This window comes from Antrostomus carolinensis, unplaced genomic scaffold (assembly GCF_000700745.2).
Source record: "Antrostomus carolinensis isolate BGI_N321 unplaced genomic scaffold, ASM70074v2 scaffold177, whole genome shotgun sequence".
Taxonomy (NCBI): domain Eukaryota; kingdom Metazoa; phylum Chordata; class Aves; order Caprimulgiformes; family Caprimulgidae; genus Antrostomus; species Antrostomus carolinensis.
In genome coordinates, this window is record NW_010327871.1 from 23,711 (window position 1) to 38,318 (window position 14,608).

The 14,608-nt window shown below is 39.4% G+C and overlaps 1 protein-coding gene across 1 annotated transcript in view; it reads right to left on the reverse strand.

Moving 5' to 3' along the window:
* Positions 1-992: 992 nt before the first annotated feature.
* MET (MET proto-oncogene, receptor tyrosine kinase) overlaps positions 993-14,608 on the reverse strand; it is a 55,546-nt gene continuing 41,930 nt past the window's right edge. Inside the window, exons 12-20 of the mRNA XM_010172021.2 lie at positions 12,964-13,120; positions 12,020-12,160; positions 9,871-10,101; positions 7,613-7,693; positions 6,816-6,997; positions 5,116-5,225; positions 2,414-2,579; positions 1,382-1,518; positions 993-1,239 (exon numbers count right to left, since the gene is read on the reverse strand). Coding sequence (XP_010170323.2) covers positions 1,029-1,239; positions 1,382-1,518; positions 2,414-2,579; positions 5,116-5,225; positions 6,816-6,997; positions 7,613-7,693; positions 9,871-10,101; positions 12,020-12,160; positions 12,964-13,120 — 1,416 coding nt within the window. The 3' untranslated portion in view covers positions 993-1,028. The remainder of the gene's footprint in view (positions 1,240-1,381; positions 1,519-2,413; positions 2,580-5,115; positions 5,226-6,815; positions 6,998-7,612; positions 7,694-9,870; positions 10,102-12,019; positions 12,161-12,963; positions 13,121-14,608) is intronic.

Here is a 14,608-nt window from a genome sequence, read left to right on the forward strand (position 1 = left end):
CTGCAATGCCTCTGCTCCTTACTCACCTTTGGCGGCAGCTCCACCCAAGGGTAGGTGGCAGAGCTTCAGCTACTTGCTGTGTGACTCACCAGACAGCAGCTCCGTAGAGGTTGCCAGCCTGCCTGTCTCCTCTTCCTCTCCGGAATAATGCAGCCCGTATTACTACATCCCAGGGATTAGCCTGGCATTTAATATGGATGCCTTCAGGTTTTTATTCTCAGAGAGTGGCTAATTCTTTATTGAAAGAAATGGAGGCTTTGCATTTTTTAGCAAGAGATCCGTCGATATAGGCTGTTACTCAAAGAAGTGGTTGACTGTTGGAATAAAGTTGACACTAGGAATGCTTTAAGCTAGATGATTTTCTCTTCATTTTATGTACCGTCTGACTACACCAAAGGACTGGCAAGGATGACATACTTATTTTACTGCACACCAGTTTTTGATGTTGATTTCTGTTAAGACATTTACCATGAGGCTGGATCTCCTGGCTGTCTATGTTCTAAGAAACCTCGTTGATGTAGTGCAAAAATCCGAAGTTTGGACTGTGCAGGAGGAAAATACATTTTACACTCTTGTAACTCTCATTGTTTGTTTTAGCCTTTTGTGTGAAAACCATTTCTGCACTGCTTGTTATCCTAAAGTACATGCAACAGTAATAGTCTTTCCAGCTGTACTGATTTGTATTCTACTTTCTCCTTCATGGCATTAATGATGAATCTTTGTTCTTGGGTCTGAGCACACATTAATGAGAGCTAGTAGGAACTAGCTCTGGATAGTAGCACACAACATTTCCATTTGGTAAATTGATGCAATTGTCCAAATACTTGGAAATTACTGTGATGGTTTATAGAATCCCATAGCCTTAAACAATACGGTATCATGTCCTTGTACTAGTGCAACTTGGGCAACAACATAAACATGTGCAACAGTGTTCTCACAACGAGCGGGCAGTAAAAACAGTGGACAAAATGTTTCGCTTTTTGTTCATACAACTAAGAATGGATTTTCCTCTATTTCAGGCACACCCGTCATGTGTTAACATCCATGTCTGTGTTGTCTTGTGATGATAAAAGAGAAGGATAGGGAGCAACGCACTTCACGTTGACATAAGTAGCGTTGACATGGACGTAGTGTTCCCCAATAAAAGTGGAGAAGATTGTTGATATTTTTGAAACAAGTTCAGAAAATGCTGGACGCATCTCAGGTTTTGGATGCCAGCACTTCAGCATGACTTCATACCTGCCATTCAAATAAAAGAAGTGTTCAATTATGAAATCATGTAAAAAGGAAAAAAATAAACCCTCTTTCCTCCCACAGTTTCACTTACTATAATATCACTATCAGCAGCATTTGCAGAAGGCTTTGCAACCTATTTACTTACAGTGGGTCGGGACAGTATTCAGGTTGTAGCAGCCTTCTTCCTTGTAATAAGTAAACAGTTATATCAAAAGAATTTACATCAGGATAAGGTGGTGCCCCTCTTGTCATAAGTTCCCATAACAACACGCCAAAGGACCACTAAGAAAACAAAGAAATAAATAAGAAGTGATTGGGTTGGAGGGCTTTACATTCCAGTTTTAGAAGATGGTTTGACAGATTTAAGCATTCAAATGCATGGATTTTCCCTTTGAAAAGTTATTTTACTGCATTCAGCTTTCTTTTAAGTGGGCTAATAAATGCTGTAGGGACTTGAGGAGCCACTTAAATTAGAGCCAGAGAAACTCAACTGAGTAAATGAAAGAAAATAAAAGCCTATAGGCCTGCTACTTAGTATAAATTGGCAGACCTCTTTTGAGGTTAATGGAGCTCTGCCAATTTACATGAGCTGCTGCTCTGACTAACCCTGTGTAAATACATACTGAAGAGAATATACGTGGTGAAAATTCTATGCATCACAGGCTAATTTGAATCTGGATTGAAAGAAGAGCTAAAATACAAAGTGAACCAGCCAACTAATGACTTCATCTTATAATTTTTTCTTCATAAATGGCCAGGTAATACTTGAGATTGCTGTAGGCAGTCAGTAAGTATTTACAAAGCAAATAAAGTATTTTTGAGAACAGTTAAATTTTACGAGTCTCAAAGTTAACCTGTTTTGTCAAGCTTTCCAGAGCCCCTCCTATAGCAGGGTTCAGCTCCAACTTGGCTTCTTGGAATGTCCTTAGTTTCCCTTGGAGTGGGGCTGAACTCCTAATTCTTCCCCGAGCAGATGATCAGGTCAACAAGTTATTGCTTTGTTACTGGGACAAATACCCTTTCTGGATGTAGAAACAATCTATTATTCTTATGTGAACTAAAGTTAGATTGAAGTAGAAGTTTTGGTTTGGAGTTAGTCCATTCATTAAATACTAGAGAGATGCCTCAGGCAATGTAAGATAAATTAATAGATGATACAAGTATGTTTGTACATTACCACATCTGACTTCGTTGTGAACTTCTGAGTTTGTAAACTTTCTAAAGCCATCCATTTCACTGGCAGTTTAGCTCCTGTTTTATTGTGCACGCTGTAGTATTCTTTATCATAGACATCTCTAGCAAGACCAAAATCAGCAACCTTGACAGTGAATTTTTCATCCAACCTAGAGAAATGACAAAAAGTATTATTTGTAACTGAGCTGGTGAGATTTACAGTGATGGTGGATTATAATGGGTGACTTGCATTTTTGAGACTGTGAATTTGGAAGGCAGTACTTTATTTTGGATCTATTAACTAATGGAACAGCGAAACAAAAAGTGCAGCAAAGTATATTTGACACTCATTTAACACAGTGAATGAACTCAGGAAATTACTGATATAGTTTTGAGAATATAATTTGAATTACAGTTATTTTAAAACAATTGCTCTGTATAAAAAGATTTTTGTTAATAGCCTATACATCCTGGTTGAGTGCTATATAATTTCTTCCACAGCTGTTTCTTCTTCTGTATCCTAGAAACCTCTCATTTTTATTTCCAAGTCAAGGTATCACCTTTCCTATTCACTCTCAATTTTGACAGGGAAAGGTCCAATGCTATCTCAGTGATTGCCTGTATATAATAATGTAGTCGTGTAACTAAGTTTGGTGTCTGTACTTGGAAAGAATGGTGGCATAAGGAAAGTTCTGCTGGGGTTACAGCTCAACCGTACGAGATCTCCCTAGCTTTGCTCCTCCTAAGCTTGGTGTTTGTCCTGAGAAGCGATATCATTGTCAGAAAACAGAAAGAGCATGGGTGTTGGCATGCTTAAGCCTCTACTTCATTATATGTGCAGACTTAGCCACAGCAAACACCTGCTTTTGGGCTTCTTTACAGAATCACACAATCACAGAATGAGTGAGGTTGGAAGGGACCTCTGAAGATCATCTAGTTCACTACCACCTACTCTGCTCAAAGCAGGGTCAGCTACTGCAGGTAGCCCAGGACCGTGACCAGTTCAGTTTTGAGTATCTGAAAGGATGGAGACTCCACAGCCTCTCTGGGCAACCTGTGCCAGTGTTCAGTCGTCCTTACAAGAAAAACATTTCTTCCTATGTTTAAATGCAATTTTCTCTATTTAACTTTGTGCCCACTGCCTCTTGGCCTATCTCTGGGCACCACTAAGAAGAATCTGGCTTCATCTTCTTTACTCCACTGTATCAGGCATTTGTAAACATGGATAAGATCTCCCTGAGTGTTCTCTGAGCTAAACAATCCTGTCTCTCTCAGTCTCTACACATGGCATTTCCTTGTCTTAAATTTATGAGGTTTCTGTCTGGACAACTCTCTGGTCTGTTGAAGTCTTTCTGAATGGCACACAACCATCTGCTGCATTTACTGATGTAATAACTAAACCAATACCAATGAAGGGAGTAGGAGGGAACTTTGATGAGTCAATAGGTGACAGTTTATGCCATAGCAGATTCCTGTACCTCTTCCAGGATAGTGGAATAGAGTCAAGAGTCCACGGGATCTGTATTTGCAGCCTGGCTCCCTTTCTGATGGATATTGCCATTGTGGCAGGGGCTGTGCTTCTGAGTGCTGGATTGCACATGGCTACTGGGGAATGTGGGTCTTCAGCCCTACAGCTTCCTCTCACGTGGCAGTGGCTCTCCAGGCTCTGAAGCGCTGAGCCACACAGAAGTACAAAACCAGCCATTCAGCTGGCAAAGTGAGACACCTTGAACTGTTCCCTCCTCACCCAAGGAAGAGACAGTAGGCCAGAGGGAATGTCCTCTTGCCACTATTTGGACTTCGATTAGATGGACCAGGACTTCTATCCACTAAGCTAATTACTTTCTTCTTAGGAAACCTGAAAATCATGTTGTTTGGGGCTTTTTCCTCCCTTAAAAAGCCATCAGCTGTAAGAAAATATTTTTCAGAGGCTGTTCAGCTGCACGAGTGTGCATACTTTGAAAGAGAGTAAGAAATCTGATCTCACAGGTGAATAACCTTTTTGCAGCCAGAGTTCCAGATTATGATATGCTAAATATAAACTCTAACATTTAATCCTGTACCTCATTAATTCACAACATAAGTGATGAATAAGCATAATAGTATTGGCAACTCTTGTATCAGTCTTTGTGTGAACTGAACTGTCTGGCTACACAGACACTAGTAAGATTCTTTGCATGCTTTAATTTTTTAATGTTAATTTGTGTGTGCAATGGAGCCAAAGTCAGCTCATACTCATGTAATGAAAGACTGCTGTCAGTAAGTCTCACTGATGTTTTTTTGTGTTCCTGTTTTTCTCACAAAGTTCCCCTGTGTTCCTTTCTCTCCTGCTAGGTGTGGCAGCAGAGATGCTCTGCTTCTGAAGAGGCTGGGTGGAAGCATAGCAAGTTGAGACAACAGCAGTTTAACTTCCCTTAGGAGACGCCTTTTAAATGCTCTCACCAATGATTTTGAGAGACTACACTCTCACCTCAGCTGTTCTTATTTCCCACACTCAACAAAAAAGTCTATGTGTAAGAAGTGAGCCCTTAGCAAGCTGAGTAGCTCATTGGTATGCAAGACAAATATCAGTGTAATTATGGAACAATGTAAAAGCACCCTATTTTGACTAAAAAAGGAGAATCCTGGAAACTTTCATTTACCTCATCTCACTGTCTTACAGAAAAGAGTGTGATAGCATGACTGGAATTATATGTTTGTACTTACATACAGTTTCTTGCTGCCAAGTCTCTATGGACAAACTTTTTGCTTGCAAGGTATTTCATCCCTTTTGTGACCTGAAGGCCAAATCCAATTAAATCTTTTACTGTTGGGTTCTGTAAAATACAAACATTTGGGATACAATGAATGCAGAAGCCCAAGGAGCAGACTGTTTTTTGCTGTGACTCTCAGTTTTTGACACACCTATCTTGCCACTAGAATGATTAAGACAGGTTTGTGCTTGTAGTAAAACTGGCATTATTTCAGGTCAAGTTCTTACCTCCGGTGAGGAAATACACTTTAAGAAATAAAAAAAACCCCTGCCAGATTCCAGAAAAGTGGAGTTTGCAGCATAAGCAGCATGACATGGGCTGGGAAGTGGAACAGTATGCTGAAACCTCAACACCACAGCTGATACACAAAATTCACATTCGTGAACTTAGAGTAATAGCATTTAACTCTGTAGAAGGTGCTAACTATGAACTTGGAGCTCATCAACTGGAAATGATCAAGAAAGGAGAATGTCCTGTTTGGGGAAAAATAAGTGCAAGTTGTCATCAATATGATGCCATGCAAAAGGCAAATGAGACCTCAGCAGTTACCAGAGGAAGATTTTCTGCAAAGTTTGGTAACTCTTTCTGCTGGTCTACAAGGTAAGACCTTACTGAAAATGTTCAATATATAAATAAATATAAACATAAACCTGTAATTCTTTTATCCAATATCACGATTTGTTATGTAATAGTATGGTCCAACAAATTTTTGTGTTGTTGCCATTGCTCTGTCTGATTTTCTTCTGTGGAACAACCTTGTTCAGCTGTAGTGTTATTCTGTTTATTTCCGGAAGGACCATGGCACTATTCACAAAGTCTGTGGTGCTTGTAGAATGAAAGAAGCTTAAAAAGGAAGAGGTCCTTACCTCAGAAAGCTTAACTCCTCCAAGAATTTTCAAGATGCAGGAGGGGTTTATTTTAGAATTTTACTGGCTATTTTTGATTGCCATAGAGGCAGGGGTGAAATCCCATTGGCTCAGAAGTCACTTTATATTGTCCTAGCACTGTGAAATGGGTTAAATACTACATTATAAAGTGGGCTTACACTACCTGAGACAAGACCTGTGGTCTCATACTTGAGAGAAAGCAGTGAGGCACATTTGAGAAATCTGCAGTCTTTCAATGAGTGTTGGGAAAATCTCTGATAAGAGAGTACTCATAGTTTGTATAACAATTGCTGTTTTTCTATCTTAAGATAAGAAGAAAAAATATTGATAATAACAGGACTGTGGCACTCTCTAGCTGGACATGAAGATCCCTTACCTAGAAGTTGGAAGAACAGATGGTGAGGACTGGCACAGCTGTGCTGAAGTCAACAGAGATATGCCAGTTAAAACCAGCAGATGGTTGGGCCCCTTGACTTAGATCTCATAAACACATTGTTTATAAAGAGGCTTATGGATGGGAAATGAGAAATACTTATTGCTGATAATTTCTGGGAAACATTCTAGAGAGGAATTTGAGGGGGAAGGGAAGGAGTGGCAGTGCTGTGGCTGGGCTCAGTGCCAGCTTAAGCAAGTGCGAAAGGTTAAGTTGTAGTAATAGCACCAAGTTAGAGACGTAATGTAATTATCAGAGCTTATAACCTGTGGCGCTGGAGCAGGGCGTGGCTAGACTTTCATTACCATTTTGTAGACCTCACCATGTACTTACATGAGTCTCATTCCTAATGAAGTTTCGAAGATCTCCGTGTTTCATGTATGGAAGAACGACTAAGGGGGATCCCTCAGTGGGCAAACAGATTCCCAGGAGCGACAGAACATTGGGATGAGTGAAATCTTTCATGATTATTCCTTCTTTCAGAAACTGAGCTACTTCTTCCAGGTCTGTAATCCCTGAGGAATCCAGTGATAAAATGAATTGATTAAAAAAACCCCAAACAAACTACAGTAATTTCTGTACTGCACGTCATTACACAACAAATATGAGAATGAGAAGCTACAAACATGTTCTCCGCCTCCCACATTACAACTAGGTTCTGTGCAGCAGTTTTCTTACAATGACCAAATACAGTTTGTTGGTGATTTTAATTCCATTTCTCCTTTTCTGATTATGAATTATTTAGAATTGAATAACAACAGTTGAGTAAAGCCTTTAATAAATATTTTTGTCTCTTCCTGTTTTTCCAGAAGCTTTGCCTGCTCTTTAGCAATTTATCTTCCAAAACCAAATCTTCAGTAGTCAGTAGAATAAAAAATGACACTGCCTTTCCCTCATTTTCCTCTGTCCTTTTTTTTGTAGAGGAAATATATGGGCATTTCATTTGATGCACAAATATATACCTATTCCTTGTGGTAATCTGAAGTAACTGGAGTTGCTCCAGAGATAAATCTGATCCAGCTGCAACTAAAAAAATTTATTTGTGAAAGTATACTTCACTGTAATTAATTAGTTCACCCCAGTTATCTTTGGAATTGTGGCAATGTCTCACTATTAAACATATAACTCACTATTCAGCGACTTCACTGCACAATGTATTTTCCTGCCATCGTTATCCAGCAATGTCCCATGATATACACACCCAAAATGTCCTGTGAAAAAAATGAGAAAAATTAGCTTTAATAAGTAGAATTAGCTGTCTAATATTTTCTGCTGGGTAGCAATTATGCTTTAGGAAAGTGATCACATTCCATTTCTGTCCAATTCCCAACACTTGTAATATATACTTCATAATTAACACATAAAACTATCATTACATAAAACCATCATTACATAAAATTAAAACTCTATTTGCAGCATAACTGATATTTCTTGACCTTGATGGAAAGTATAAATAATGACCAGGCTGGCACCACAACTGTTTCATATTCTTGTAATGACTATGCACACAAAAACCATGTTGGCCCATTCCCACCATACTCTCCTGTTAGGTACATGTCAAAGGAGGACACCGGAAGGCAAAGGGAAGCAGTTAGAAGGAGTTGACATGATCACTGGATCAGTGATTCCCAGTGGTTTGCAAGCCCATGCTAAAAGTGGTCCACTGGATTGTACAGCCTTGATGCATCTTCCATTGAAAGTTGCATAAGAAGGGTCACTGTGGGCTTGCAGTGTCTCAGGAGGTCTTGCTATTCCATGGAAAATGCTGAGTGTTAAGTTCATTGGCCATGAACAATTTGGGAGTTGCTCTACAGACCACAGACTGACCACATTACTAGGCGGCAGTCTGTAGTCTCTGCTATGGCCTAGTTCCTAGTGCAAAATATCACTAAAAGATGATGAGCAAAATCTGCCTTCTTGGGGATGGTCTAAGCAGTGAAATAAACGGCCAGGGACACAGAAATTCTTCCTAAGCCTGTGCTTTCCTGTCAGGCAAATGGAGTAGTCTGCAGAGAGGGGAGACCTACTATGAGATGTCAGCTTGACCTATTTGGGACACACAGAGAACTTTGAGCTCCAGGCACATGTGTTAATCTATCCATATCAAATTATGTACATGTAATGGTGGCTTTTCTTCACAGAAGTACTATTTACTGAACACTTTTAAAGTATTAATATTTGCAGTTAGAAAGCAAAATAGATTTTTTGTGAAGTGTGAGTTCTGCAGAGAATAAGACTATCTGATTAATTCTACTAGGTTCCAGTTGTAAGTACTGGTCAGAGCCCAGTTGGCTTTGCTTTTGGCTTGGGGTAAAATTAATAAAAAGTTTGTTTTATAAAAGCAACTAAAATCCCATCAGACCACAGATTGTTTGGAGCCTGGGCATAAATCCTAAAGCTTGGATTGGGTGTGTCTGAAATATTTTTGAGTTTGGCCCATTTCTAGTTAAGGAGGAGAAAATTAAAAAATGTTAATTATATTGGTGTCATTCCTGATATATTTGAAAAATGGGAAATTACTTGGCCTTTTTTGAAGCAAGAAAGAAAAGAAAAAGGCCCACCCTTGCTTTGGGGATGATGAAGTATAATACATGGAAGGGAAACACACTGACTGTTTGATTTGTGGCTATTTTCCTGCAGAAGAGGTATTAAGAATATAATTTATAGCCAAATTTTTATCAGTATTCTGATACTCAACAAGAGACCTCTCATGCATGATCTGTAGAAGAACTGAAAATCCAGGTTCTACTTGGGTTAGTCAACAGTGCAGATTTTAATAAATTCTGCTAACAGAAATACTGGCTTGGGCTATAAAAGAAGGAGGGAACCTGCTTACAGAGATGTAGAGGAATAGGAGTGTTGGGAGAAAGACAGAAAAATAGGGAACTCGCTATATAAAGTACAAAAATAAAGGCAAGTGAACCAAGAGCTATGCATTGCTACAGCTGGGATGAGAGAGGAATGAGGGAAGAGCCTTCAGCAGAGGGAAACAGTGAATTCCTCAGAGCTGGAGGAAGCTTGCAAGGGATAAAGGGTTGTGTGCATTTCACCTTGCCCATGGGCACTTTTACTGAATGCACTAGTGACTGCAGGAGTTTTCTGTGTCATGTAGCAATCCTGACAGCTCTCAGGCTCCGAGTTCAAGATCGCTGGTGCCCATGCCTCGGCATCCCCTGCCATTTAGGCATGTGCCTTAGACTCGTACAATATTCTATGGCAGCCTCACTCCTGCTCTGCAGCCTTGTGGATCAGAGGCCCTGTCTGAGCAGTGCTGTAAGAGGTGAAAAGCTTGAAAAATCTCTGTGTAGACACCTTATTCAGAATGGTTGATAAAGATGAGTGTGCAGAAAGAACTGCAGTTTTGCAAGGTAAGAGTCATGGTACCCACCTCTTCCTATCACTTCACTGAAGTGCACAATCAGGCTGTCAGCACCAATAACCACATGCTGCACTTCTTTGACCAGATCAGGATTTAAGGCACTGATGTCAATATGGACATTAGTTTGGAGAAGTGGACTTGCTAAATCTGAGTCTCCACTAGACATAATTGGGGAGAGGTCAGAGTGAGGATCCTGGGCAGGTCTGCATGATCCATTCTGAGACATGCTTGGAAACTGATCTGCAAGAAGAACAGAAACTGTTATAATCCTTTCAGACTTCTCCTTGGACAATGAAGAGCTTTATTTCATTGGTGAGCAAAGGTTTGAGTTTATCAGTTAGGAAGTGGCTTGGCTTTGCAGAAGTTTTGATCACAAAGGGAAAATGAAAATATGCATTGCTAATCTGCCAAACTCCAGGAAAACTGTGTCACTAGAAACTTATGCTTGTCAGCTCTACTTTTATGAAAGTAAATGGCAAAACTTCCACTTTTCTGAGGGGAATGGAATGAAGCCTTGTCAATTCTGGCCAAGTGTAGGTTATAGCATTTCTAGTAATTGGGAGTATCAAGAGTAATTGAAAAATGACAGCAATATGGGATGAGGAAGTAGTGAAAAATTAAAAACATGAAAACTTCTATTATTGTGATGTTCTAATTTGGTAGGGAACTTTACATTTCATGAAGGTTTCCAAACTGCTGGTGACTAGCTATATTTATCCAATAGTTAATATTCAACCAGGGAAATGCCTAGAGGTGATTCATATCCTGTAACTGCTGAAGATAATACAGTTGGTGGTACTCATGAAAATAACATGAGCCAGCTGATTTAAAATAGCAGAAATTAAAATGTTGCAGTCAAGCAATGATTATTTATTAGAGAATTTTTTTTTTTTTTTGTCAACAGTATGTTGTTCAGGTATTTTAAATCGCTTTTGTTTGTTTAAAAGATTTTTTCCTAGCATTTTGTCTAATAGAGTCAAGGAACTAAGTTTAATTTACACCAATTGCACTCTGGAATGATTCCAGTGGAGTCAATGAGCAGAATTTAGCCCAGAGTCAAAAACAAAAAGAAGGTAATAAATTTAATGACAGAAATTATCAGATATTTTATCACAAAGTAAAAGGTGTCGTACAGCTTTATATATTTATGTGTAAAACTTTGGAAATTTTGATATAGGGCTGTTATCACTCTAGGTGGTGAGAAAAACTCAGTGGTGCTCTATTTAGAAATAAATATACAAACTCATTTATGTCACCAAGGGCAAATATCTAATTAATAATCACAGTAAAATACTTTAGCCATGGGTGCAAAATAATTTTTACAGCTGCTACATGTAAATCTGCATGTTTTCTAATGTTCCTCTCATTTTATTCTTTGACAGTAATTGATATGAACATTCCTACAGGAACATTAAGTGAATGGACCTCTTTCTTGGGTGTGCTCCCTGCTGTGCTTTGCCAGTGCACAGTGGTCCCAGGGCCACTGCAAATTTACCTTCCACCAAAGATCTTTGCATAGTTTTGTCTCATGTACCACTTTGCCTTCTAACCACTGGAACAGGCTGCTCAGAGAGTGTGGAGTCTCCTTCTCTGGAGACATTCAAAACCCGCCTGGATGCTTTCCTGTGCAACTTGCTCTAAGCGAAACTCCTTTGGCAGGGGGGTTGGACTAGATGGTCTCCAGAGGTCCCTTCCAACCCCTACCATTCTGTGATTCTGTGAATTGCTTTATAATGACTGTATGAAGTCATTGAGACACACTAAACCTACAGCCACTCAATGCTATCCTTAAAAATCACCTTTTTCAGAGTGGATTTTGCATAGTGTGATGGACCTCATAACACAAAATTTTTATACCCGCTAGCTCCAAATAAATTGTGGAGCATACTTACAGAGAGATTTTACTAATAGTCTTTTATATATTCCTCCAACCTGGGTAAAAGTAAATAACCTTTGCACCTTAATCTTGTGAAGCACCTGAGAAGCTCAGTTCAAATAGCAAGCCTGTGAGCACATAAAAGTCCCAAAGAATGCAGACATAGACAAACCAGATGAGCAATTGAAATTAAGATATTAATCAAAATAGCTATCATTTGAAGACATATGAAAAACAAGATGTATAAAATATCATCTGTACAGATTCATAATAGGGGCATACCTTCTAGGAAAGTTGATCTGTAGTCTACAGATTCACTTGAAACCATTTCTGCCGTTGGGCTTACACTCCTCGCACTCACCAGCCTGTCCAGGTGAGGCGTGTGCACTCGGCCATCATAGCGCACTAGGTCACTTCCCAGATCTGAATGGGGAGAAGCAAGAAATATTAGAAAATTCTCATGTTTACTGTGTGTCAACATTCATTTAAGTATTTCAGTTTAGATGTTCTGCTCTGCTGGGAAGAGAGTCAGATTGCTGCTAAGGCAGACATGTGCAGGACCTGAACTTGAGCTATTTGTACAAGATTTGCTGTAACTTGTGTTAAAGCCCTGCTCTTGGCCACACTGCAAGACCCAAGAAAGCTTCCAAGCCTGTGGGGCCAGCTTCATTATCTGACGGTGATACTGCGTCAGAACAAGACCTGGCTATGTACCAGCTCCCCTCCTCCTCCCCCCTTGCGTAGTGCAGCAGTTCCCACTGGAAGGAAACCCAGACATGGGGGCCAAAGAGGAAGCACACTCTGACCAAGTTCCTGACTTGGGTGAACAGGAGAATAGGACACTGCAGTGCTCTGTGTCTTGCACAACTTAGGCACAGCTTGGAGGACTACAAGGCACCTGGATGAAGCTGAGGTACTTGTGATTTCATGCAGGACATTTACTCGTCCCCTCTTCCAAGGCTGATTGTAGAGAAGTTACTAAGTTTTCCTAATAACTCAGAGTTCCCCTGAAATCATTCTCCTTTAGGCACAGTGTGGCCCTTCACATAGCTCAGGCAAGAGCCAAGGACTGAAATGCAACTAAACATTGGATTTGATTGTGAAACCTCTGCTGACAGGTTACAACGGGGCATTGCATGGCAGTTAAGCAAAGCATAAACTGATGTCAGTTTTTAAAATCTAAGATATAATAATGGAATTATTTGATAGAATTGACTGTGATGGACCTTTAATTTGTTTCTTCTTCCTTCTCCAGAGGAAAAATACCAAAAAGATAAAAATTAAAACTGATGTTGAAATAACTCCAGCAATTAGTCCCGTGAAATTCTGATCTTGTCGGATCAGCACTTTTCCAATAACTGTTGACAAAACTTCTTGCTTCCACTGAAAAAAACAAAGAAATAAAATAGTGTGATGATTTCAAAAGGCAAGTAAGAAGTATATTATTAGTACTAAAGTATGAGCTGATATGTCCCATATCAGCTAAATCTTGATTTTGTGATGCTGTACTGTGACAAGACACAGGGAGCAGAGAAACTGTTATACTGGTGTACGCAAAAGCAGATCTACATTTTAATGATTCATTACAAGCCTTCAAGAGCTCTGGTAGTGTCATTGCTATGTGCGTGCTACACCATGCACATGGCACACACTCACACATGCACTCTGGATACCAGGGTCCCACTGCTACCAGATGTTAATTCAAAATGCTAAAATTGTACTTTTGCTCAAATGGTGCACAGAAATGTGTGGGTCTATTGATATATGGGCTGAGAGGTACATTAAAAAAAAAACAGCCCAAATGTCTTTAATATGTGTCCTTCTGGCATAAATACACTCTAGCATCAAACTCTCTCTCTGTTGACAGCACGCCTGCATTTTAGTTCCCAAGGTCACGTGAGCCTGTCCCTTGCCAGCTTCTAGCTTGTCAACAGTTTAAAGAAACAAAACAAAACAAAACAAAACAAAAAAAACCAACCCCAAAAATCAACAACCACACAAACACCAAGCAGCTAACAGGGAAAAACTGTTTTAGGTCACACAGCACTAACTCAGTCATTTGGAATGCATTTGGCCATCTTTTCTCTTCCTCCTGTGGAATTCATTCCTCTGGGTACTGTAATGATGGATTTGCCCGTCAAAAGAGCAAATTTTCTTCTTCGCTGGGCAGACTGCAATTTTTGAGGCTCCTTGCCAGTAAACAAGCAGAAACCTTATTTAACCCCTTTATGTTGTGTTCTTTTCTGTGTACAAAATATATGACATGCACGTGTCTTTCTTAGAGGTTAAGGAAATATCACATAGTAGAACTGATGGAATGTAGTGCCAGTCTTGATTTCATATGTAAAAATACGAACAGGTACAGAATGCAGTATGTGCACAAATATTATATGAAATTAGGCATGTGCAGGTCTGGGAAACAGACACACCAAAAGGAGAGCTTCATCTAATTTTATAGTTTACCTGATACATCCAATAAATTGAATTTGTACTTTTCAAAATAAATTAATACTAAATTAATATTTACTGTGTTAATAAAGCAAATTAGTTATTATTATTTACTTAGATTGCAGTAGCACACAGGAATACCATTCATGGCCCAGGATCCTATTGAGATGAAGGCCATAAAGACGTAGAAAAAACAGATGGTCCCTGCTCCAAAGAGCTTACGTAGACTTTGATCCTAATCACACTTACATGACTGGCAATGTTACCACTGTTTTCAGTGAATCAGAGTCCATGATCAGCAAATTTCACAGTTGAAAGGTAATCCCCTTCACCCTGATGATCTTTTTTTAATATTTTTTAAAAATGCAAAGATACTGAAAGATTTGTGTCTTATTTCATTAATCAGTAGGTCAAAACTGTCTA